Source organism: Rutidosis leptorrhynchoides, chromosome 4, assembly GCF_046630445.1.
Source record: "Rutidosis leptorrhynchoides isolate AG116_Rl617_1_P2 chromosome 4, CSIRO_AGI_Rlap_v1, whole genome shotgun sequence".
Lineage (NCBI taxonomy): Eukaryota > Viridiplantae > Streptophyta > Magnoliopsida > Asterales > Asteraceae > Rutidosis > Rutidosis leptorrhynchoides.
In genome coordinates, this window is record NC_092336.1 from 353943625 (window position 1) to 353970982 (window position 27358).

General features: G+C 35.4%; 1 protein-coding gene across 1 annotated transcript; it reads left to right on the forward strand.

Moving 5' to 3' along the window:
* The first annotated feature begins 3969 nt into the window (after positions 1-3969).
* On the forward strand, positions 3970-6843 carry LOC139841773 (protein FAR1-RELATED SEQUENCE 5-like). The gene is made up of 3 exons (XM_071831976.1): positions 3970-4137; positions 4496-6724; positions 6817-6843. The coding sequence occupies exons 1-3, from the start codon at positions 3970-3972 to the stop codon at positions 6841-6843; spliced, it is 2424 nt and encodes an 807-aa protein (XP_071688077.1).
* Positions 6844-27358: the final 20515 nt, after the last annotated feature.

Below are 27358 nucleotides of genomic sequence, written 5' to 3' on the forward strand. Positions count from 1 at the left end.
TTTTAAATTTTGTCAAGGGACGGACTAGGTAAACATACCGAAACAACCTAAAGTAAAAGGAAACAAAATTTTAAAAAATTATTCATTTAAATTGTTTTAATAAATAAAGGTTATATATATATATATATATATATATATATATATATATATATATATATATATATATATATATATATATATATATATATATATATATATATATATATATATATATATATATATATATATATTATATATGTTTGTAGTTTATCTTATGTACAAAACAGGGTAAAACATCGCACTTTCAAAGACTGGCATTAAAGTTCAGCAAAACTTACTAATTTTGACGACCAGACGCAAAATATCAAATGTGTTATAAAATAATATGTTTGCAAACTCGGTATTTTTAATCACTTTTCTACACTAATCACCCTCATGAATTTATAATTATAGTCTGATTTCATGCAAATGAGGGCATTGCATGATCTCAAGTGTGGGGAAGGGTTATAAATTCTCTCGGGTTTACACTTAGTTTAATTGCCAAATTTTGTGAAAATTTGAAAAAAAATTCAACTAAATGAATTCAAAATCATGTCTATACATATTTATGAACGATAAAACTAGGTTATAATACCGAAATTATTGTTACCTCGGAGAGAACATAAGTGGAAAAACAACCCAAAATGCTAGAATTCGTTTAAAATGGAATAGAGGAGAATAAAAAGGCAAAGAAAAATATAAATAAAAGCTAAGTGTGGGAAGAATTTACCAATTTCTTTAAAACACATATCACATATTTGGTACAGATTATTGCAGGTACTTTTGCTTTGGACTAAACTAATCAGTTTTACCCGATTTATTGTAATACCTTTGAAAGAAAAGATGGATCTACACGATGAATAAATTCCATCATTAAAAGGAAGTAAAGTCTTCCGAAAAAGACACGCGCTTCTTGATTTAGGTCAGGGAGTTGTCGTCCAGACCAGCTGTAGGGTGACGAAAAATTTAGAAAAGTCATCTCTAAAATCAGCAGGAAATCCACGGACCTCAACATCAAACAGGGTCGCCAAGTGGTCAGACTTATCCTAACCATGAGAGGATCTGTCTCGTAAAATGGGAAGGGCGCCGTGAAAATTAGCTTGATAAGACTAATGAATCAGACCCCCAGAAAGGATAATCTCCTTAAAGATTAAAAATCAGCTTTTAAGCCTGATATTACTCAATCCTTGAGATTGACCTTAAAGATTGAGAATTACAAACTCATGGAATTCAATGATATCTAAACTCGAGCTTGAACGAGAAAATATTTTGATCAAATTAAAGTCGATTTGTTTTCTGAAAACCTATTTTCAATGCGTTCATTACCATTGAACGTAAAATCCTAGGAATTCACCTGGAATTCATTAGGTCACCTGAACCAATTTGGGTGTCAACCGTAAGAACGGTGGTTGCATAGCATGGTCGAAGACAGGACCTTGTGCCAGACCAAAAAATTATAGGGTGATCTTTACTATTGCTCCTACAAAGGAGAGTAATTGCATCCGACACGTTGTGGACCATGAACATCTGCATGTCATTAGACATTGCCTTAACAGTTGCTTGTTCAACGCTTTCCTTTACAACCGGACGGTAGTTTACCGAAAGGTAATATACGGAGCAAGTATACTGGACGTGTGCTTTCCTAATACAAGGTTAGCAGGTGGGTGACACAAAACCGCAAGCTTTGAGCTAAAAAATGAAAATATGAAACCCACAAAACCCACAAAAACATTTTGCTAACACCGGTGAAGGGTTATTCCGGAAAACATATCTAGGGTAAAAGCTAGAATGAATTTTCAAAAGATCAAATGTTTTCATAAAGATCCAATTTCCTTAATGGATCTAAATTTTCATAGTCATGTGGGACTGTAAACCACATCGTTACTATCATTGTTTATACCGTCGTATCAATATCACTGATGTATAAAGTGTGAGAAAAAAAAAAGTGATTCGAGTGAAGTATGATTTAATTTTAAGTTCCGTATTGCTTGAGGACAAGCAACGCTCAAGTGTGGGGATATTTGATAGTGCTCCAAATGAACATATATTTAGGCACAATATCCTTCCAATATGTAAAGCTTTTAGTTGTAATTGTTCTATTTTTATGTAATATTCGTTTAAATAAATAAGTGCGAAACAAAAGAAGAAAACGACGATTTGAAGACGCAAATGACCAAAAAGCTTAAATGTACAAGATATAATTCAAGTGGTTCAATTTAATGATGAGAAACGTCTAAAAATTACAAGAGTGCAAGCCGCGAAACGCAAAGTATAAGATATCTTCGCGTACGAAAGGACGTTCGAAAATTCGGAACCGGGACATGAACCAACTATCAGCGCGCAACGCAACGGAGCTTAAATTACAAGTCAACTATGCACATAAATATAATATAATATATAAATAATTCTTAAAATTATATATATTATATTATATATTAATAAAATGTCAGCAAAACTAGAAAACAAGCAGGATCCAGCTGGCCATGCGATCGTATGGCCTGGCTGCCTTATTCCCATGCGATCGCATGGCAGGGAATTGGTGGCCAGGTCCTATAAATTCAGTATTTTTCGGACGAGTTAACACATCTTTTTCTTTTCCTTTCTATGTAACGTAAATATATATATATATATATATATATATATATATATATATATATATATATATATATATATATTTATAATCTAATTTTAATTTTAAGTTAATAATAATAAGGTTATTGTAAGAATGTTTTACGGGTTTTAAGTCGAAATTCTGTCCGTGCAACGCTACGCAATTAATCACCACTTTAAGCTATGTTCTTCCTTTTTAATTTAATGTCTCATAACTAAGTTATTATTATGCTTATTTGAGCCAAAGTAATCATGATGTTAGACTAAATATTAAGACGGGTTATGAACTATTAATAGATAGGGGGTATTGTCTAATCGAATGATAACTCATTAGAATCTGTCGAACCTATCTCCAAATTAGTTAATCTAATAATTATTAAAATGATTATGTATGTTCTATTTAGTGACATTTATACGACATCTTTTACGATCATTTAATTAATTATTCGGGTTGGGTAATTGATTATTCATTCTGATCAAGTGGATAAATTAATATTCATATCTCATTAAAACCGGGGTGGATTATATACAAGGATAATTGGTTTAATTGTTAACAAAGTATTAAAACCTTGGATTACACCCAGTCGATAACCTGGTGTAATCATTAAATAAAGTATTAAAACCTTGTTACAGTTCGAATCCCTAATTAGTTGGAATATTTGACTTCGGGAATAAGGTTAATTTAACGAGCATTTTATAATTATGACCGATGGACTATTATGGACAAAAACCAGATAGGTATCAAATAAATCCAGGATAAAGGACAATTAACCCAGATAAATATATTAAAATCAAAACGTCAAACATCATGATTACGGAAATTTAAATAAGCATAATACTTTTATTTCATATTTCATCGTACCTTTATTTACTGTCATTTTAATTACTGCAATTTACTTTATCGCAATTTAAATTATGTCATTTATATTATCGTCATTTATCTTTACGCTTTATTTAAAATCGACAAACCGGTCATTAAATGGTAAAACTCCCCTTTTATAATAATAATACAACTATATTACTAATATATATATATACATATATATATATATACATACATATATATATACATATATATATATACATATATATATATATATATATATATATATATATATATATATATATATATATATATATATATATATATATATATATATATATATATATATATATATATATATAGGGAAAAGTGAATATGAGTAACAGCACAATATAACCTTATATAAAAAACCCTTAATACTACGTCGTTTGGATGTGAAATTCTGAAACCCGGATAACTGCCTCCTAATACCACGTACACTTGATACTCCATTATTCTACCTAATTTCTCTTTCATCCATGAAATCCGTCAATTACTTCGAATATATTCTTCTTTTTCTTCCAATTGGAATAAATATCCATCACATTACTTTGATTACAAATAGTAATATTCAACCCCAAAACTTCATCAATCAGGTTCGTTCAATTGCTTCCGTAGTTCCATGGTCATCACCAACTCAATACCAGGTAAACTCGGTTAGCTTATTTTGTTCAATACCAGGTTCGTTCAATTGCTTCCATAATGAATTATTGTTTAATTAGTGATTGAATATCATATCATGTTTCTTTTTATAAAATCAATAATTATTATTATTTGCTTTAGTTTGATAGTAAGTTTCAAGGAAATTGAATTACCTTGATTTAACGAGATCTATATGGTCTGTGCTACCTAATTATTAGTACCATTCTTTCACTACCAAATATTTGTGTTACATATTCCAATTTTTTTTTCATGTATTGTTACAGAACATGCATAGTAATAGTAGTTCAGAATATCAAATTCATGAAGAAGACAATGTAGACGTTCATGGTGGATATGAGATAGAAACACATCATATTTGACGATATAACGGAAACTATAGACTCTGTCACTAATGGTTCTGAATTTGAAAATGGGAAACAAAACGATGAAAACATGGATCTTGAGAGTGTGAAAGATGATAGAGACATAGATGAATCTGTTATAGGAATGGTTTTTGATAGCCCTGATGACGCATACACATTTTATAATCGTTTTGCTTTTATGCATGGTTTTGGAATACGTAAACAGTCCACCTTTAGAAATAAGACAACAAATGAGCCGTATCGAAAAATATATGTGTGCAACAAAGAAGGATTTAAGGATATTTCAAATGATGCTGTTACAAAACGTCGTAGGGAATCAAGGACTGGTTGTACAGCAATGATTCGGATATCAAAAAATAAAGTTGGAAAGTGGGTTGTGGATCTTTTTACCAATATACATAATCATGAGCTAAGCACTCCGAGCAAGGTGATGAAACACCGTTCTCATGGAAAGACTCACCGCGCAATGGCTAGTAAATCTCTTATGTTGGATCTTAGCAAAAATGGTTTGAGACCTTGTCAAATTAAAAAAGTGGTAAATTCCATGAAAGATGTAGACGCACCTGATGTTACTTCAAAGCAATGTGCTGATATATTGGCTGAAGAGCGAAGAAAATATAGAGGTAAAGAGTTTTATGGCGTGATAAAATATTTCCAAGAGAAAGCCTCTATAGATAGTAAACATTATTGGGTTGTAGATTTATTTGATGATGGGTCTCCAAAAAATATTTTTTGGGCTGATGGGAGGTCACGAGATGCATATGTAAATTTTGGGGACGTTGTCGTGTTTGATGTGACGTATATGACAAACAGATTTAGAATGCCATTTTCTCCATTCGTTGGCGTCAATCATCACGGCCAGTCTATACTATTTGGAGGAGCGTTACTAGAGAATGAAAAGGAAGAAACATTTGTTTGGCTATTTCAAGAATTCTTAAAGTGCATGTTTAACATGTATCCAACTGCAATAATTACTGATCAAGATAAAGCGATTCGCAATGCCATAAAAAAAGTTTTTCCAAATGTCCGCCATCGATATTGTGCCTGGCACATTAATAACCATGAATTGGAACAACTTCGGCCTCTTAAAGCACGTTATAGTGATTTTCAAGAGATGTACAAACAGTGGGTTAAGAGTCAAACAACAGATGAATTCGAAACTCGATGGAAAGTTATACGAGAAAAGTACAACCTTGAAAGTCACTACTGGTTAAATGATATGTATGACCAACGTACCCTTTGGGCTAAAGTCTATTTAAAAGATTGTTTTTTTGCTGGGATGACAACAAGTGGAAGAAGTGAGAGTATTCATTCCTTCTTTGATGGATATGTTACTTCCAATACTATGTTGAATGAATTTGTAGCTCAATATGATAAAGCCGTGGAGTCTCGAAGAGCTGCTGAAGAAGATGAAGATTTTAAAACAATGAACACAAAGGCAGTTCTTTCTTCTGTTAATCTAATAGAAAAGAAAGCAGGTACACGTTATACAAGCAAGATCTTTGATGTTTTTAAAAAAGAATGGATACAAGCGACTAACAATTTAACTCACGAGACTTTAAGTAAGTGTTCGGGAGAGATCCAATATAAAGTTGGTCAAGTTGATATTGAAAAAATATATTGGAGAACTGTGTCCATTCGATTTACAGATAAGTTAGATGTCAAATGTTCTTGTGCCAAGTTTGAAACATATGGAATTTTATGTAAACATATTCTGTATGTTTTGAAGAAGAAGCACATTGAAACTCTTCCTGATCACTATATCTTGCCAAGGTGGACACTTGATGCTAGGTACAGAGTGGATAATTATAACAATAGACTTGCAGATGGTGAAACTAGAGTTAGCGCCTTAAGTTTGTGGTGTGTTCAATCGAAATGTATGAAAGCGATTGAACAAGCGAAAGAGTCACCCTCTATCATGAAGAAACTAGATACCCTTTTGGAGAAGTTTTTAGAAGAAAATATTATTCACAAAAGTTCTCCACAAAATGACAATCCATCAAGAGATTCCAATGCAGGTTGTTCCCAAGTAAACATGGTAAACATGATGCCTCAAATAGCAGTCCGGGATCCTCCAGCACCTGTTAAAACTAAGGGTCGTCCAAAGAGCGCAAATCGAATCAAATCTTCTCTTGAAGCACCGAAAAAAAGAACATGTTCTTGGTGCAAAGGTTTGGGTCACTATGTTACTGGGTGTCCAATAAAAAAGGTAACAGTCAAGGTTTATTTAGTTTTCTTCATCCGTTCTTTTAATTTATAGTGATTGCTGTATTTGATATATAAAAGCATTTTTTGTATCAGGGTATAGATTCTGCAATCAATAAATGATTTTGAGTTGCTGGTGCATCCTGACCAGAAGGCATGCTGACATGACATGAAGGCATGATGTTCATAGTGAAATGTAGACTTTGGTTAGGTTTTGATAGGTTGATAATTCAGGTGTCTAGCTTATGTAAACTTCAACTAGTTGAGTGTTTAGCTCAAGTGAAGTTTGATTCTTTTTTTATTAACTTTAGTGAACTTTGATTCATTTTTGATTATTAAAAGTTCGAATTTTTATCAACTTAAAATCTTTGGTGGTTGCTGCATTTGTACATAAAAAGTTATACATTAGCTGTACATTTTTAGTTTATGTACATATGTAGTGCCGTTTGTAAATAGAGAGTATACATTACATCTTTAGTGGATGTACATATGTAGTGCGTGTGCGTTTGTAAATAGAAAGTATACATTGGGTGTTAAAACTAAAAGTAGTACATCTTTAGTGCCTTTTGCACTGATCAACTAAACTAAAAGAAGAAGTACATCAGGTTCTAATGCTCTAAAGGTTACAAAAAGTATACATTATTCAGTTGAAAGAAGATGTACATCGGGTAACCAAAACTAACAACCAATTAACTATATAGAAGTATCCCACCAAAACTTTATTGGACCAACATGTCACCACAACATAGATTAAAAAATCTTTTCATCAAACAGAAAGGCTTTGAGTTGGATTTCACCAATACATTTGTTTTTTTTTTTTTTTTTTAAAAGCAAAACAATATTTATTAATTAAGAAATATGAGTACAAGAAGCATTTTATACACATATCAAGCTTCAGTCCTCAAACAGTACCTCAAGGAAACTAATCATTTACAAGTATACTATATGTGTCTACATGCTGTACGGATTGACCACACACGTAAGATCAGAAGATCAGCAGCTTGTTACGGTTCCAAATAAATCGATGGGTTCACGAGCCATTAGTTCCAATCTAACTTTTTCTTACGGGAACGGTTGGTAATCCACAAAGCTTTTAATTTAGATTTCGTTTAGAGCCACCAATACATTTGTTGAAGCTTTCAATCAAACAACTCGTGTTGATATCTTTCTACCATTAACTCAATATTTGCTTTAGCTTTGAATTTTTTGTTCAAGTTCACAAGTGAACTAACCTGTACAACAATAGTAAATCAATCTCCAAATCATAAAACATAGATTGTGGTAAAAAAAAAAAAAAAAAAAAAAAAAAAAAAAAAAAAAACCTCTACCAAGTTCAACAATTATGACTTCTAGCAATTGTGACCAAACCCATCATGGTTATAAACTGTGGTACAACAATTGTGACTTCTAGCAATAGTGAGTTCTAAACTTCAGTACAACAGGGGTTCTTTGAAATTACAGAAAGTTTAGTATACTGCTACTGGAGCATTTTATCAAACATGTTATATGCACCTAATCAAGTACTTGCAACCAATCAAAGTGTGTTAAGTAACACATTCTCATCAAATGTAGGAGTAAATTTAAGACATTAACATATAATTGACCATCAAAAACAAATAATTAGAAAAGGTAGAAACCTAAAGACGATTTGGTATTGAACAAAATAAGCTAACCGAGTTTACCTGGTATTGAGTTGGTGATGACCATGGAACTACGGAAGCAATTGAACGAACTTGATCGATGAAGTTTTGGGGTTGAATATTACTATTTGTAATCAAAGTAATGTGATGGATATTTATTCCAATTGGAAGAAGAAGAAGAAGAATATATTCGATGTAATTGACGGATTTCATGGATGGAAGAGAAATTAGGTAGAATAATGGAGTATCAAGTGTACGTGATATTAGGAGGCAGTTATCCGAGTTTCAGAATTTCACATCCAAACGACGTAGTATTAAGGGTTTTTTATATAAGGTTATATTGTGCTGTTACTCATATTCACTTTTCCCATATATATATATATATATATATATATATATATATATATATATATATATATATATATATATATATATATATATATATATATATATATATATATATAGTTGTATAAAAATATAGTACATAATCACCAGCTCCCTGTGGAACGAACCGGACTTACTAAAAACTACACTACTCTACGATTAGGTACACTGCCTATAAGTGTTGTAGCAAGGTTTAGGTATATCCCATCTATATAAATAAATAAAACTTGTATCATATTACGCCGTATTTCATATTAAAAATAATAGTATTTCGTACTACACCTCGCACACATCAGGCGGCTTCAGGATGAAGCTGGCGGCTTCCTTGGGCCGGTGACTCCTTTTGTGACGCCCCATACAAAACCATCGTATATGAATCATCAACAACAGGATCATTACAAGGTCAAATACTATATGCGGTTTCAAAAGAAGTTTGCATTCATGAATAAAGGTGATGTCTTAACCAACATCAAATGTCTTATAACAAAAGTATGCTTCAATGAACAGAAGCAATTAGTAATATTGTGTGACCCAATGGTCGTTACAAATCATTATTTCAAAAGGTAATATAGTTTGAATGCAAATAAAACGTTTCATGCGGTGACAACTCTAACAAGCGCAGCGGGTGTCTACAAGGCATGACTAGTACAACAGCGGAAGCAAGAAAACCTTAAGCACCTGAGAAAAACATGCTTAAAATGTCAACATAAAGGTTGGTGAGGTATAGTTTAAGTATAACAGTAATGTAATGTAGGCCACGAGATTTCAGTGCTACAAAGAGCGTTTCAAAACAGTATGTAAAGTATATGTATAACCGTGGGCACTTGGTAACTAACTTAACGTTTATCACCCCCTAAAAGTACACTTGGCGAGTGCGTATGTTTACGAAGTATTAAACACCCGTTAAATGCTAGCGCTACTAGCCCGAGTGGGGATGACAAACCCTATGGATCCATATCTAAGATTCGCGTTCACCGGTTCAAAGACCGATGACTAAACGTTACCGAGTTAAGGGGAATGTTTATGGTATTGTATAACCCACACATATATAAAGTTTAAGTACTCGTGCCTAATATGTAAAACGTAAAATGCGCATGTATTCTCAGTTCCCAAAATAGTTAAAGAAAAAGGGATGCTATAACTCACAGTGGAAAAGTAGTAGTAAAGTTGACTCGGGAAAAGTAAGCAAGTACGTTTGTCCAAAAGGTCCTCAACCTAAGTCAAAAGTTACTAAATCAGTAAATCGTACCAATAGGTTTAAATGTATGTAAATTAGGTCTTAAGTATCATCATCATTTATCATCAAACAAAATGTATAAAGTAAGTTTCATTCTAGAAAAGAAATTAAAACAAAGGCTGACTTCGATCAGTCGCCACGGCCCCTATACAAACTGAATTGAGGTGGGACCAGTGGCCATGGCTCCGTATATGAGTCCTTTAGCTGCTGTAAAAATTCCAGAACCAAACTTGTCTTTGTTTGACCGTGACGACGGTTTAAGTGCGAGTAGGTCAGAATTTTCAGCACAACGTTAAAAGGACATAGCGACGTTCGGAGGGCCATAGATCCTAAACCGTAACTCGGATTAAGACGAGTCTTAAATGAAAAGTTATATAATCGAACAGAGCTAATTGAAAATCAACTTTAGAGTAGCCCAGGTATTTTAATCAGACTCGAAAAAACAATAGGTTTAGTGTTCCGGTGGGTTCTTGGTGCTCGATGCTCATCACGTTTCTCATCCTTGATGCGTATAGCTTCAAGTGTATAACTTGTTGATGTGTTTGCATCATCTTTACTAAGTTTTGACCATAATAACACAAGTGTAGGTCTAATATAAGTAGCACAACTCAATTAAGTGTTGCAAGTAGTTTGATGAACCAAAGTTACATCAAGATCTTAGATCCGACACATATATGAACTCTAAAAGAAATATTATGCTACAATCTTGAAAGTAAACTATATAAACAAGATCTTAAATTGTAGAACATAGTTCTTAGTTAGATATTGAAGATCCAAGACCCAAAAGTCTAGATCTAAAGTTACTAAGTTAAATCCTAAGTCAGAACACTTGAATCTTTACTTTAATGAAACCATAAGTTATGTAACTTAGATTCTCATCTTGTAAAGTGTATGTAAGCTCATAAGCCTTTGTTTACAACAAAATTAGAAGACCATAAGCCATAGAAACTTAGATCCAACACAAGTATATGAAGTTATAACTTAAAAGTTATACTTCCATGTTCTTGAACTTACAAAGTTAACTTTTAGTATCAAGAAATATGAGATCAAGATTAACTAGTAATACTTGACCAAATTAACAACATTTCAACTTTAAAGTACATAAAATGAAGAAATAAATTAAATCTACAAGTAACAAGTTCATGGTTATTCATACTTTAAAGATTCAAGCCAAGGCTTCGATCTTTAAGAAAGTAAACCTTAAGTTTACAAACATGGATTTCAAGTATGATTTTAAAACTCATGAACTTTCTTTCAAAATATTAAATGTAGAACCATAACTAGAGAGTTTAGGTTCTTGTTTGTTCTTGATATGACAAGATAATATGAAGAATAAACTAGGTAGTTTGATTCTTAACAACAACAAACAACAAACTAACAAAGTAAGTAATTAAACAACAACAAAGAACAAGTATTAAAACAAGCAAATGATGATGATGATGTATGTATGGTTTCGGTTTTAAGACAAGAAAAGGAAGAACATAAAGCTTATTACTTACAAGGTTAGAGAGAAAAGAGAGTAAAAGAAATTGCAAGTAAATGTGTGTGTGTAAAAGTGAGATGAATGCAAGTTATAAGTAATCAAAATTTGAAACAAAACCACCCTTGTACACTACCTAGGCCGACGGCTAAAAGGGTGTCCCAAAGAGGCAATGTCAAACTTCTACTTTCATACATGGGGAGGTGTTGAATGCTTGAAGTGGTATAAAAGCAAAGTAGCATGGGAACAAGGTGTAAGGATACTTGTAACTAGATTCCTCATGGCTAATTAATCTTGGTTAAGCCTTAAAGCATCATTAACATAATATTGGGCTAATTAGTCCATTAAGATAAGTAGGGTGGGCTTCCAAGTCCATTAACATAAATAAAAGCCCAAGTCCAAGTAATTAACAAATTAAGTAAATAAGCCCAAGTAATTAATTAGTAATTTTAGTTAATTAAAAATGATTAATAAAAATTAATCATGAATGTAAATAATATTTAAAAATATTATTCGTGAAAAGTACGTGTGTCACAAAGACGAGTCGGGCATGTAAAGTCAAGTACGGTATCAAGTAAATGTATATAAATACATTCATTAAATCACAAGCATTAATAGTAAATATTAATAATAAACGTTGGAAAATTCCGGGTTGTTACATTACCCACCTGTTAAAGCAAATTTCGTCCCGAAATTTTAAGCTAAGGTAGATGGAGGAGTTGGGAAAAGGTGAGGATACTTCTGCATCATTTGATCCTCTCGCTCCCAAGTAAACTCAGGTCTTCGTTTGGCATTCCATCGTACTCGGACGATCGGAATCTTATTGTGTTTCAAAGTTTTGACCTCACGGTCCATAATTTCAACAGGCTCTTCCACGAAGTGGAGTTTGTCATCAATTGTAAGTTCCTCCAAAGGTATGACATATTCTGGTTCAGCAAGACACTTCTTCAAATTCGATACATGAAAGGTAGGATGAACTGAGCTCTATTGTGTTGGAAGATCTAAACGGTAAGCAACGGGTCCAACACGCTCCAAGATTTTGAAAGGACCAATGTATTGCGGGTTGAGCTTCCTACGTTTTCCAAAACGCATTACACCTTTCCAAGGTGCGACTTTCAACATTACACGGTCACCCACGTTGAATTCAAAGTCTTTACGTTTTATGTCGGCATAACTCTTTTGACGATCACGGGCCGTCTTGAGTCTCGCTTGAATCTGGACAACCTTCTCAGTGGTTTCATGGACTATCTCGGGTCCGGAGATTTTCTTTTCGCCTACTTCGGCCCAACAAATAGGAGAACGGCACTTGTGGCCATACAACGCTTCGAAAGGTGCAGCATTAATACCCGAATGATAATTGTTGTTGTACGAGAATTTGGCTAACGGCAAATGCCTTTCCCAGGCCTTTCCTAAATCAATGACACATGCACGCAACATGTCCTCTAAATTCTGAATTGTGCGTTCACTTTACCCGTCGGTCTATGGGTGATATGCAGTACTCATGTCGAGGCGGGTTCCCATGGCTTCTTGTAAAGAACGCCAAAATCTGGAAGCAAAACGGGGATCGCGATCTGAGATGACCGATAAAGGTACACCATGATGAGATACAACCTCTTTGATGTATAGTTGAGCAAGTCTCTCTATTGTATCCGTTTCCTTCATGGCTAGAAAGTGTGCAGATTTAGTAAGACGGTCAACGATAACCCAGATGGTATCGTATCCGCCCGCCGTCTTTGGTAGCTTGGTAATGAAATCCATTGTTATTCTTTCCCACTTCCATTGCGGGATTTCCGGTTGTTGAAGTAAGCCAGAGGGCCTCTGATGCTCGGCCTTAACTTTCGAGCAAGTCAAACACTTCCCAACATAAGTTGCAACTTCCTTCTTAAGATTAGGCCACCAATACTGTTCCTTAAGATCGTGGTACATTTTACCGGCTCCTGGATGAATTGAATATATCAACTTGTGGGCTTCATCTAATATAAGGTTCCGTAGATCTCCATAACGAGGTACCCAAATCCTTCCAGCAAAATATCGAAGTCCAGTTTCCTTAACCTCGAATCGAGAGACGAGAATGTTCAAATGTTCATGAGATATATTCTCCTCCTTGAGAGCCTCATCTTGGGCTACTCGGATCTGGCTGTTGAGATTTGAATGGATGGTGATGTTTAAAGCTCGAACACGAAGAGGTTCCATCCTCTCCTTTCGGCTCAAGGAATCGGCTACAACATTTGCCTTACCAGGATGATAACGAAGTTCACAATCATAGTCGTTCAGCATCTCGATCCATCGACGCTGTCTCATATTCAGTTGCTTCTGATCAAAGATGTGCTGGAGGCTTTTGTGGTCGGTGAAGATAGTGCTCTTTGTTCCATAAAGATAGTGTCTCCACAGTTTTAATGCAAAGACAATGGATCCAAGCTCGAGATCATGCGTTGTGTAATTTTGTTCATGAATCTTCAGTTGACGGGAGGCGTAGGTGATAACCTTTGTGCGTTGCATCAGTACACAACCAAAACCGCTTTTCGAAGCATCGCAATAAATGACGAAATTGTCACTGCCTTCAGGAAGTGATAAGATAGGTGCGGTGGTTAACTTCTTCTTCAAGGTTTGAAATGCAGATTCCTGTTCGGGTTTCCAAATGAACTTCTTCCCTTTGTGAGTCAGCGCGGTCAAAGGACGCTCAATCAGGTAGAATCCTTCAATAAAGCTTCGGTAGTAACCGGCGAGGCCTAAAAATTGGCGGATATGCGTCAGAGCAGTGGGGGTTTCCCACTTGCTGATAGCTTCAATCTTGGCAGGATCAACCTTGATACCCTGGTCGCTCACAACATGACCCAGAAATTGAACTTCCTTCAGCCAAAATTCACACTTGGAGAATTTCGCATAAAGTTGCTCTTGTCTCAAGAGTTCAAGTACTAGTCTAAGATGTTGTTCATGCTCTTCTTCACTCTTGGAGTAGATGAGGATATCATCTATGAAGACGATAACGAACTTATCAAAGTTTGGCTTGCAGACACGATAGATGAGATCCATGAACACAGCATGTGCGTTGGTTAAACTGAATGGCATCACGAGAAACTCATAATGACCATAAAGAGTTCTGAATGCAGTCTTCATCACATCGCTCTGTTTCACCCTCAACTGGTGATAACCGGATCGTAAATCGATCTTAGAGTAAACGCTTGATCCTTGAAACTGGTCGAAAAGATCGTCAATTCGGGGAAGGGGATACCGATTCTTGGTCGTCAATTTGTTGAGTTCACGGTAGTCGATACACATGCGGAAGGATCCATCCTTCTTCTTCACAAACAAAACAGGTGCGCCCCAAGGCGAGAAACTTGGTTGGATAAATCCACGGTCTAGCAATTCTTGTAATTGGCTCTGTAACTCCTGCATTTCGGAAGGTGCGAGTCGATAAGGTGCGGGAGCTACAGGTGCAGCTCCTGGTACTAAATCGATCTAAAACTCTACTGCTCTCGGTGGTGGTAATCCAGGCAATTCCTCTGGAAAGACATCGGAAAACTCGTTCACAATTCGAACATCGTTCACACTCTTCACCTCGGTTTCTAATGTTTTCACATGTGCTAGCACAGCAAGACATCCTTTATTCATGATCTTTTGTGCTTTCACGCAACTAATGAGGTTCAGCTTTGAGGTACATCTCTCTCCGTAAATGATCAGTGGCTCATCGTCTCTGTGTGGTATACGAAGAGCTTTATCTCCACAGATAATGTCGGCCCTTATCTTGGTCAACCAGTCCATACCGACAATAACATCAAAGCTTCCCAACTTAATGGGTATCAAGTCAATCTCGAAATCTACACCAGCTATATTGATAATAGCTCCTCGGGTAATTTGGTCAACTTTCTCAAGTTTTCCATTGGCTACCTCTACGAGCATACTCTCCTTTAAAGGAACTAACGACCAACTTATCTTATCGCAAAAGTGTCTACATACATAACTTCTATCGGCACCAGTATCAAATAGGACAGAAGCTAATAAATTGTTGATAGTGAATATACCTGTGACCAAGTCGGGATTCTCAAGAGCATCCCTTGCATTTACATTGAAAGCTCGTCCACGCGGTGGTTCGCCGTCCTTTCGCTTGTTGGGACACTCATTTCTGAAGTGGCCCGTCTGTCTGCATTCATAACACTTTCTCGGTCCATTGGGGTTCGGCTTCCCAGTCATGGTGGTGATCTTGCAGTCCCTGCCAATATGCCCGGTCTTTTTGCATTTTTCACAAACAACTTTACAATACCCGGTATGGTGCTTGTAGCACCTCTTGCACTGTGGTAGAGTACCCTTGTAGTTGGGGTTTGAGCTAGTGTTCGGGTTAGGGTTCCCACCATTGTTGTTTCCTTTGAAATCCTCATGTCGCTTCGGAGGGTTTTGATCATAGGCTCTACCATTGTTGTTATCCCACTTACGCTTATCACTACTACCCGCTTCGGATTTTGCCTTCTCCAGTTTATCGATGATAATTTGGTTCATTAAGGTATGCGCCATGCGCTTGCTTTTGGGACATTGGGTGGCTTAGACGAGGTGACATTTCCCTTAATGGACTTAGGAAGTCCCCATAAGTACCTTTCCATACGCTTAAACTCCGGGGTAACCATGGTAGGACACATCAGGGCTAATTCCAGATATCTACGGTTGTAACCATCGAGATCGTTTCCTACAACCTTCAACTGCATAAACTCAATCTCCATCTTCTGGATCTCTGTCATAGGGCAATATTCCTCAATCAGGGCCCCTTTGAATTCCTCCCATGGGGTAGCAAACGCCTCATCAATACCCTTTGCTTGAGCCAATGTGTTCCACCAAGTTAGTGCGCCGTCAGACAGCGTACATGAGGCATACTTGGTATCAGAGCATTGGTTGTAGAGAATTAGGTTGCATTAGTGAGTCAAGACCCGACCGAGTAGGATTCACTAATAGGACTAATCTACAACTTGCTAGTTTACTTGTTTTTACGGAACTTACTGCATGCTGCTGCTTACTTTTACTGCTATATGCCGTATGCTACTACATGATTTCACTACTGCATGCTATTATCTTCTTTCGATTGCATGATACTTGTCGTTATTGCCATGCTACTTACTGTTACACATGATCTAGACTATCGTAGTTACTTTGCCTAATACATGCTTGCTTTATGACTTACTGACATGGAAAAAGTTATTTTTACTTGTTAGATGTCGGATATTCCACCTGTCATCATTTTGGACAGCGACACAGACTCATCGGCCACCTCACCGACCATTGTTGCCGATTCTCAGATACCGTCATCGACGCCTTCCAGTGACTCAGGAGCTTCGTCCTCCGGAGCTAGTATCCATGCACCCGGCCTAGTGACTACCTCAGACGGAGCCGAGGACCCACCGAAGATTCCAGCTCCACTTGCCCCAGGACCTCCGGAGCCATAGCACCATTCCGGTGGTGATGTAATTCCCACGGAACTTGGGGAAGGTCAAGTCCATAATGAGCATAACCATTGGTATTGACGCCTTCCTGATGGACGTCTCGTGCCGATCGGACCCGCCAGATACCGACAAATGATGGCCGCCCGAGGAGAGCCACCCGTGCAGCCACCCCCAGCCGATCTAGATGACCCATCATCCGCCGATTCTTCATCCGACGACTCATCCTCTGACGACTCTAGTGACGAGGATTCAGATGAGGACCCTGATGATGCACCTGTACAGCCACCCTCCACCCCGCCGAAGAAGTGGTACCGTCATTCCAGGGATTAATGGAGGATGACCATTCGTTAACGCTCATGGTCGGCGTCGTAGGGTTACCGCCCGTAAGCGGCTTGTGCCGTACCCTGCTAATCCTTTTGTGCGTAAGCCTTACCGCTTTGCAGCCTCTACTTCTGGAGCCGGACCGTCTGCACCACCAGCTCCACCAGCACCACCCGTTCCGACTACACCGCCTGCCCCACCATCTCCCTCTGTCAAGGAACTGATAAGGGAGGTGGAGATCCTCCGTGCTCGAGTAACTGAGCTAGAGGACCAGATGTCCCACGTATTGGACATCCTACACCCACCATCACCATAGGGCTTTGTAGTAGATTTCATTATGTAATCTCATTTGTAGTTTTATATTTCACTTATGTATTGTACGAACCTATGCAAATGTATGCAACTTATAATTAATGAATGGAATTTGCGTTATTTAATTCTTGCACGGTGTTCTATTTACGTTACTGTATGATGATTCTGTGGTATTTGTACCTTGTTGTGTTACTTAATTAGCATGTGATGTGTTGATTCCATGTTGGTTACCATGTACTGTATTATTACTATTTGCATACTGGATTTTGACTTGAGTCAAAATTTTTGTTTAGAACATCAATGGCTAACGGAAGATTAACATCGACCACAGCCCAAATCGAGGAAATGATCAATGAACGAGTCGTCGCAGCTTTAGCGAAAATGAACCCCCAAGCTCCACCGCCACCGGTTATCCAGCCCATTCGTAATGGGTGCAGATACAAAGAGTTTCAAAGCTGCAAGCCCCACAACTTTACTGGAACTGAGGGGCCAGTTGGTCTCACTAGGTGGTTTGAGAAATTAGAATCTATGTTTCGAGTTAGTAACTGCTCAGAGCTCTGATACCAAATGTGATGCCACGTACAAAACCATCATGTACGAATCATCAACAACAGGACCATTACTAGGTCAAATACTATATGCGGTTTCAAAAGAAGTTTGCATTCATGAATAAAGGTGATGTCTTAACCAATATCAAATGTCTTACAACAAAAGTATGCTTCAATGAACATAAGCAATTAGTAATAGTGCGTGACCCAATGGTCGTTACAAATCATTGTTTCAAAAGGTAACATAGTTTGAATGCAAATAAAATGTTTCATGCAGTGACAACTCTAACAAGCGCAGCGGATGTCTACAAGGCATGACTAGTACAACAGGGGAAGCAAGCAAACCTTAAGCACCTGAGAAAAACATGCATAAAAATGTCAACACAAAGGTTGGTGAGCTATAGTTTAAGTATAACAGTAATGTAATGTAGGCCACGAGATTTCAGTGCTACAAAGAGCTTTTCAAAATAGTATGTAAAGTATATGTATAACCGTGGGCACTTGGTAACTAACTTAACGTTTATCACCCCCTAAAAGTACACTTGGCGAGTGGGTATGTTTACGAAGTATTAAACACCCATTAAATGCTAGCGCTACTAGCCCGAATGGGGATGTCAAACCCTATGGATCCATATCTAAGATTCGCGTTCACCGGTTCAAAGACAGATGACTAAACGTTACCGAGCTAAGGGGAATGTTTATGCCGTTGTATAACCCACACATATATAAAGTTTAAGTACTCATGCCTAGTATGTAAAACGTAAAATGCACATGTATTCTCAGTTCCCAAAATAGTTAAAGTAAAAAAGGGATGCTATAACTCACAGTGGAAAAGTAGTAGTAAAGTTGACTCGGGAAAAGTAAGCAAGTACGTTTGTCCAAAAGGTCCTCAACTGTCAAAACCCGACCTTAACCATAAGGACGAATACAATAACATATGATTTCATCGCGAGGTATTGACCTCTATATGCGACATTTTTCAAAAACTGCATTCGTTTTTACAATACAAACCATAGCTTTTATTACAAATACAAGGTTTAAACAACTTAATAATGATTATCGTTTAGCGATAATTTTAGACTTACAAACTTTACATGTGATAATAACAATATGACTTCCAACATATTTTACATTACAAATCCTCCGATATGCAGTTTTATTTTTAACACAAATATGCATACTCAAGATCTTGCTTAAATTCAACATGTTGCAGCGGAAGCTTTTAGTTATCCCCTGAGAATAAACATGCTTAAAATGTCAACATAAAGTTGGTGAGATATAGGTTTAATGCCGGCAGCGTTATAAATATAGACCACAAGATTTCATATATAAACGTTTTAATAAAAATATTCTAAGTTGTTGAGCACTTGATAACCATACTTAACATTTAATCAACGTCGCATATTCCCTTTATTATGAAATCTTACTACACCGTACCAAGTGTAGTCACCGAAACGAAGTACTGTGCAATCGTTGAATACTGGTCGTCCAGTCCGGTTGGGGTTGTCAGGCCCGATAGATCTATCAACAGGATTCGCGTTTACAATACAGCATGTAAATAGTAGTTACCAAGTTACAGGGAGATATGCCAGTGGTACAACTCAATGTAGAATATATATTTTTAATCACTTGTGTCCATAACGTAAATCATAAAATGCATGTATTCTCGTCCCGAAATATTTAGAGTTTAAAAGTGGGACTATATACTCACTTTTGCCTTGAAGGTATTTAACTCGACTTGGTCTCCGATAGATATCACGAACCTAGCCATATATATAATATATCAACATATTTTCTTTTCAAGTAATCGTTATATATATATATATATATATATATATATATATATATATATATATATATATATATATATATATATATATATATATATATATATATGTACTTATAATACTTTTAATGTTTTCTTAGTCCGTAGTTAGCAGTCCGATGTTAGTGGTCCACAATTAGTTGCTCAATAAAATAAATAAAGACCCCATCGTATTCGTATTGATCAGAATTAATCTCGACCCATGGTACCATGTTGTTAAATGACGTGTTGCGTACATAAAGTACCGTGTTGTCAAATGACGTGTTGCGTACAATCATGAGGTCTTATGATTAATCTTCTCGTGTTGTTTACGGGTGGTCCTGAAATATATAAAATCAAATCATAAGTAATTATATATAAAATATCATATTAATTAGAAAAGATATGATTAATTTACTTTTTCTCCAAATATTTTCGTAGCTAAACTAGCTTCGGATACCCAATCTTGTTTTAGTCGTAGTTTCTTCATTACAACTCCGTTTTTGTTGGTTCAACTTGCCACCTCCTTGGATCGAGTCAAATTTTAAGAATATGAACTGAAAATACCTTAGTTTATATTCGAAATCACAGGTTATAGGTCAAACTTTGGTGAAACTTATGAAAGTGATCATTTTCCACCATAAAAACAACATTTAATGATCATTTTTCTAAAAATACTTACACTTTGAGTTAAACCATGAAATTTTTATGTGTTAACATATTCATAAGAAATATCATTTTCCAGAACATGAACTTCCAATTCAAAGTTCAAGATGGTTTTTAATTATCCAACCCAAAACAGCCCCCGGTTGCACTCCGACGACGTAGATTCAGTTTTTAAGATGTTCTTTGTAAAAACCAAGTTATATCTTGTTAAGTTAGCATATTATTATGATATATTACAGGTCTTGAAGTGTTTTAAAAGTCAAGTTAGAAGGATCTATTTAGTTTGCGAACAATTTGAAATCATTCAAACTATATTCTTGTTGTTAAAATTTTATACCACAAAATAAGATAGCTATATGAATATGAATTGAATAAGATTATGAACAAGGTTACTACCTCAAGTTACTTGGACAAAGTTACTAAAAAAGATAAGAAATAATCTTGGAATCAAAGAGTGGTGGAGTTAGATCAAAAGGTTGGAAGTAAACTTCTTCAAATGGGTGGTTATTTTGATATGTTCTTGAAAGAGTTTTCTTATGGTGTTTAAGGCTTGTAATTGAAGCTAAATGATGGGGAAATGCTTGGAGATGATCAAGTATGAAGTTAGGAGTATTTTGAGAGAGAAATGAGGGTGTAGGTATGAGAAAATGGAGTGAAGAAATGGTGTTCATTCATAAAAACGTTTTTAGTTTATAAAGAAAGAAAAGGATTCCTAATTTTGTTTTCTTACTAATAATTCATGCTACTTGACAAATCTTAGTTACCTCATATCTAGGGCAGTAATAATGTTGATTAGGATGTTGATTTGATTTGTATATATCAATAGTAAATACGTATAGAAGCTGTGTATGATACGGGTACATATACCCTAGATATACGTATAGAAATCTTGAGGAAACGGAACGAGAATTCAAATATAGCTATCTTTTGTGAATATACTTATATTGTTTTATGTATTTAAGTCCTTAAAAAGTGATTAAATACATTATATATACGATACATGTATAAGCATTATAGATTATAAGTATATATATCAAAGAATGTTACGTATAGTTATCGTTTTGAAAACTTAAGTTAGTAGTTTCAAAATATACTTATAACTCATTGTCATTAGTACACAATAACATGTTAAACCATCCTTAGATCATGTTAAATATATATAAATACATATATATACACAAACGTATAATTATCGTATGTTATATAGTTCATGATATCATCGGTCATATTGGACGGTCAAACGTTGTGTAAAACTCTTTTCAAAAACACAAGTCTCAACAATTTGGATTGCTTATCATGTTGGTATGGTTTAATTTATGTAAATATTAATCTCATAAGTATAAAATGATCGGAAAAATCTGGGTCATTACATCAACCTAAGTCAAAAGTTACTAAGTTAGTAAATCGTCCCAATAGGTTTAAATGTATGTAAATTAGGTCTTAAGTATCATCATCATTCATCATCAAAAAAAAGTATAAAGTAAGTTTCATTCTAGAAAAGAGTTTAAAACAAAGACTGAATTCGATCAGTCGCCACGGCCTCTATACAAACTGAATTGAGGTGGGACCAGTGGCCATGGCTCCGTATATGAGTCCTTTAGCTGCTCTAAAAATTCCAAAACCAAACTCGTCTTCGTTTGACCGTGGCGACGGTTTAAGTGCGAGTAGGTCAGAATTTTCAGCACAACGTTAAAAGGACATAGTGACGTTCGAAGGGCCATAGATCCTAAACCGTAACTCGGATTAAGACAAGTCTTAAATAAAAAGTTATCTACTCGAACAGAGCTAACTGAAAATAAATTTACAGTAGCCCAGGTATTTTGATCAGACCCAAAAACAGTAGGTTTAGTGTTCCGGTGGGTTCTTAGTGCTCGATGCTCATCACGGTTCTCATCCTTGATGCGTATAGCTTCAAGTGTATAACTCGTTGATGTGTTTGCATCATCTTTACCAAGTTTTGACCATCATAACACATGTGTAGGTCTAAGATAAGTAGCACAACTCAATTAAGTGTTGCAAGTAGTTTGATGAACGAAAGTTACATCAAGATCTTAGATCCGACACATATATGAACTCTGAAAGAAATATTAAGCTACAATCTTGAAAGTAAACTAAATAAACAAGATCTTAAGTTGTAGAACATAGTTCTTAGTTAGATCTTGAAGATCTAAGACCCAAAAGTCTAGATCTAAAGTTACTAAGTTAAATCCTAAGTCATAACACTTGAATCTTTACTTTAATGAAACCATAAGTTATGAAACTTAGATTCTCATCTTGTAAAGTGTATGTAAGCTCATAAGCCTTTGTTTACAACAAAATTAGAAGACCATAAGCCATAGAAACTTAGAACCAACAGAAGTATATGAAGTTATAACTTAAAATTTATACTTCCATGTTCTTGAACTTACAAAGTTAACTTTTAGTTTTAAGAAATATGAGATCAAGATTAACTAGTAATACTTGACCAAATTAACAACATATCAACTTTAAAGTACATAAAATGAAGAAATAAATTAAATCTATAAGTAACAAGTTCATGGTTGTTCATACTTTAAAGATTCAAGCCAAGGCTTTGATCTTTAAGAAAGTAAACCTTAAGTTTACAAACATGGATTTCAAGTATGATTTTAAAACTCATGAACTTTCTTTCAAAATATTAAATGTAGAACCATAACTAGAGAGTTTAGGTTCTTGTTTGTTCTTGAAATGACAAGATAATATGAAGAATAAACTAGGTAGTTTGATTCTTAACAACAACAAACAACAAACTAACAAAGTAAGTAATTAAACAACAACAAAGAACAAGTATTAAAACAAGCAAATGATGATGATGATGTATGTATGGTTTCGGTTTTAAGACAAGAAAAGGAAGAACATAAAGCTTATTACTTACAAGGTTAGAGAGAAAAGAGAGTAAAAGAAATTGCAAGTAAATGTGTGTGTGTAAAAGTGAGATGAATGCAAGTTATAAGTAATCAAAATTTGAAACAAAACCACCCTTGTACACTACCTAGGCCGACGGCTAAAAGGGTGTCCCAAAGAGGCAATGTCAAACTTCTACTTTCATACATGGGGAGGTGTTGAATGCTTGAAGTGGTATAAAAGCAAAGTAGCATGGGAACAAGGTGTAAGGATACTTGTAACTAGATTCCCCATGGCTAATTAATCTTGGTTAAGCCTTAAAGCATCATTAACATAATATTGGGCTAATTAGTCCATTAAGATAAGTAGGGTGGGCTTCCAAGTCCGTTAACATAAATAAAAGACCAAGTCCAAGTAATTAACAAATTAAGTAAATAAGCCCAAGTAATTAACTAGTAATTTTAGTTAATTAAAAATGATTAATAAAAATTAATCATGAATGTAAATAATATTTAAAAATATTATTTTTGAAAAGTACGTGTGTCACAAAGACAAGTCGGGCATGTAAAGTCAAGTACGGTATCAAGTAAATGTATATAAATACATTCATTAAATCACAAGCATTAATAGTAAATATTAATAATAAACGTTGGAAAATTTCGGGTTGTTACACCTTTTGCGAGTAAACCTTGATCCGCAAGCATAGAACACGTAACCGTCATAATTAAGTCGGCGGCTTTGATGGCAGGCCGGCGGCTTCAGTGATTTGGCAATCTTTCTGATATGTTTCCATTTTTACATGAACTTGGTCGATAAGTCAAGAAACCGTGTCCCTTAGGCCGACGGCTTTAGTGTGAAGTTGGCGGCTTTAACTGTATTTTACTTGATCAGCAAGTTTATCCAATTCTGCGAGCAATTCTAGAACATTCTGGTACATTCACTACAAAGCCTGCGGCTTCCTTGAACCTTGGACGGCGGCTTCATAGCCTTTTCTGCAATTTTCCTTGTTTTTGATCCTGTTTGATACATAACTTTGATAAAATCATTAGAATTTACCTTTTTTCCCATTTTACTCATTTTAGCGTGTTTTAGGATTTAAAATGTTCTTAAAATACTAAGATAACTCCTTAAAATGTTATCAAAAAACTGTATAATTTAGGAGTTATCAGATGCATTAAGTCAAAAGTGTCAATATCCGGCAATACAAGTGGGATCGTTATGCATGATCATTACTTATGATTTCCTAGTAAAGCTTGGTGAGATTCAAATTGAAGCTTTTGTCAACAATAAGCGTGAAGAATGAATCATGGGGCAAATAGAGTCTATTACCTTAGGCCTGCATGGTTTGTTGTCCTTTCAAGGAAGGGTGTGGGTGCCTAAGATGGGTGATTATCGACATGTGCTACTTGATGAAGCACATAAGTCAAAGCTTTCCATTCATCCGGGTGCAACAAATATGTACCTTGATTTGAAGAAGGAGTATTGGTGGCCCGGGATGAAATGAGACGTGGTTAAGTATGTTGAACAATGCATTACGTGTTTACAAGTTAAGGCCGAGCACCAAAAGCAGTATGGTATGTTGCAACCGTTAGAAATCCCAAAATCGAAGTGGGAGCACATTACCATGGATTTCATTACAAAGTTACCGAAGACGGCGAGACGATAGTTGATCGGTTAACGAAGAGTACATTGTTTATTCCCATTCGGGAGACGATATCGTCGGAGACTTTGTCAAAGTTGTTTATCAAGGAAGTAATATCGAGACATGGGGTTCCTATATCTATTATTTCGGATCGGGATACTCGTTTCACATCTCGATTTTGGAATAAGTTTCATGAAGATATGGGTACACAGTTGAAGATGAGCACGGCGTATCATTCTCAAACGGACGGTCAAACCAAATGTACGAACCAAATGTTGGAGGATATGCTACGGGCATGTGTTATTGATTTCAGTGGTAGTTGGGATGAGCACTTGCCCTTGGTGGAATTCTTGTAGAACAATAGTGATCATACTAGTATCGGGATGCCACCTTACGAGATGCTTTATGGGCGAAGGTGTCGAACTCCGATTTGTTGGGGTGAAGTGGGACAAAAGGAAATCGGGAGTACCGATTTGGTTTTAGAGACTGATAACTCCTAAATTATACATGTTTTTGAATACATTTTAAGGAGTTATTTTGGCACTTTAAAGACAATTGAATACTTAAACACACAAAAATGGGTAAAAATGGGAAAAGGTATTTTTAATGTTTTGTTTAAGAAATGTGTTAAAACGGGATAAAAAGAGTGGAAAAAGTAGAAAAACAAAGGAAGCCGCCAGCTTGGAAGCAAAGGAAGCCGCCGGCTAGAGTCAAATGCCAGAATGTTCCAGAATCTCTGCAAAATTGAAAGAACTTGTTGACCAAGTAAAAAGCAAAGGAAGCCGCCGGCTTCATCCTGAAGTCGTCGGCCTAATGAACACGGTTTCTCAACTTATCAACCAAGTTCAAGTAAAAATGGAAACAAAATCAAGAAGATTTGACGGATCACTGAACCCGCCGGCCTTCCACGAAGTCGCCGGCTTAATTATGATGGTTAAAAGATTTATGCTTGCGGATTAAGTTAAACTTACAGAAGGAGTCACCGACCTAAGGCAAGTCGCCGGCTTCCCACTGAAGCCACCGGCTTGGTCACCGATTCTGAATATTATAAATAGAGGCCTCTGGTCTCAGTTTTCATATGCAGTTTTCAGAATTCAATAATTCTGCTTAGTTCGTTTTTCTTTGTAGGGTTTTCTCTAAACCCTTAGATTAGATTTATTCATTGTAATCAAGAATCATTCAAGTTTTTTAATTCAAGTTTCTTGCATCTACCTTTTTAAGGTATGATTATATCATTATTCTATTGTTTAATATATTTTATTTACTGCAATTGTTTCTGTTCTTCTTCTGCTATGAACTAAATGTTCATAGTGGTTACTTGGATGAAACTGTGAAAATCTGGGAAAACAGATGAAGCCGCCGGCTTCCTCAGTCCAATCCGCCACTTCGTTCTTCAGTCCGTACGGTTTCTAGTTCTTTTCCAAGATCTGTATGTTCATGGTTCTGTGATGATTATTTAAACTGTTTATATCTGCCATGATTAAATAACTTGGTTGCCATGCTTAATGATTAAATATTATGAATCTAGGATTAACTAGTCATTGAATTTATGATCTTATGATCTTATATTCGATTCATATCACTTGTTTAGATCTAGTCCATCAAATAAAGTGTTTGGATTGCATGCAAATTAGGTAAACATCATTGGAAGTTATACAACTAGTTGAACTTGAATCACACTTATATAATAGAATTCAATATTGTTAGGCTTAATCGAAGAACCTTTGTTTATGTGTGTTTAATTGTCAATTGCATGAGAACTTGATTAAGATTAATTTTAGCTAGTAACTTGAGTTGATCTGAGTATGTTTATTAGCTTATATAATTTGTCAGTCTAATTAAATGTTGCCTTGGATCTACATCAGGTTTAGGTAATATTTATCATGTGATTATTTGAATACCATGAATGAAGACATTAGCTATGAACATCACTTAGTTAATGTATGCTTTAGGTCCTACCTTATGAATGATATGTGACACTTAGCTTAACCTTTAGGGATAATGATTGGTCTATGATTGTTATCTTGCTATTTGTTAATATAAGTTATGAAATAATTAATATATTTCCCTTATGATTCACATGTCCTTGTAATCACTTCTCTTTTATATTGTTTATTTAATTTGAATCTTTATTTTATCTTTTCTTAATAGTTTATTAAAAGTTTTCAATAACGTTTCATTAATCATCTCTTTCCTAAGAGATAAGAATCAACAACCTAAAAACACATAAAAATCTATCTTTAGTTCTTTAATAAGAGCTAAGCTATATAATAGAACAACTCTTATCCGCATCCACACTCTCTTGGGACGATAACC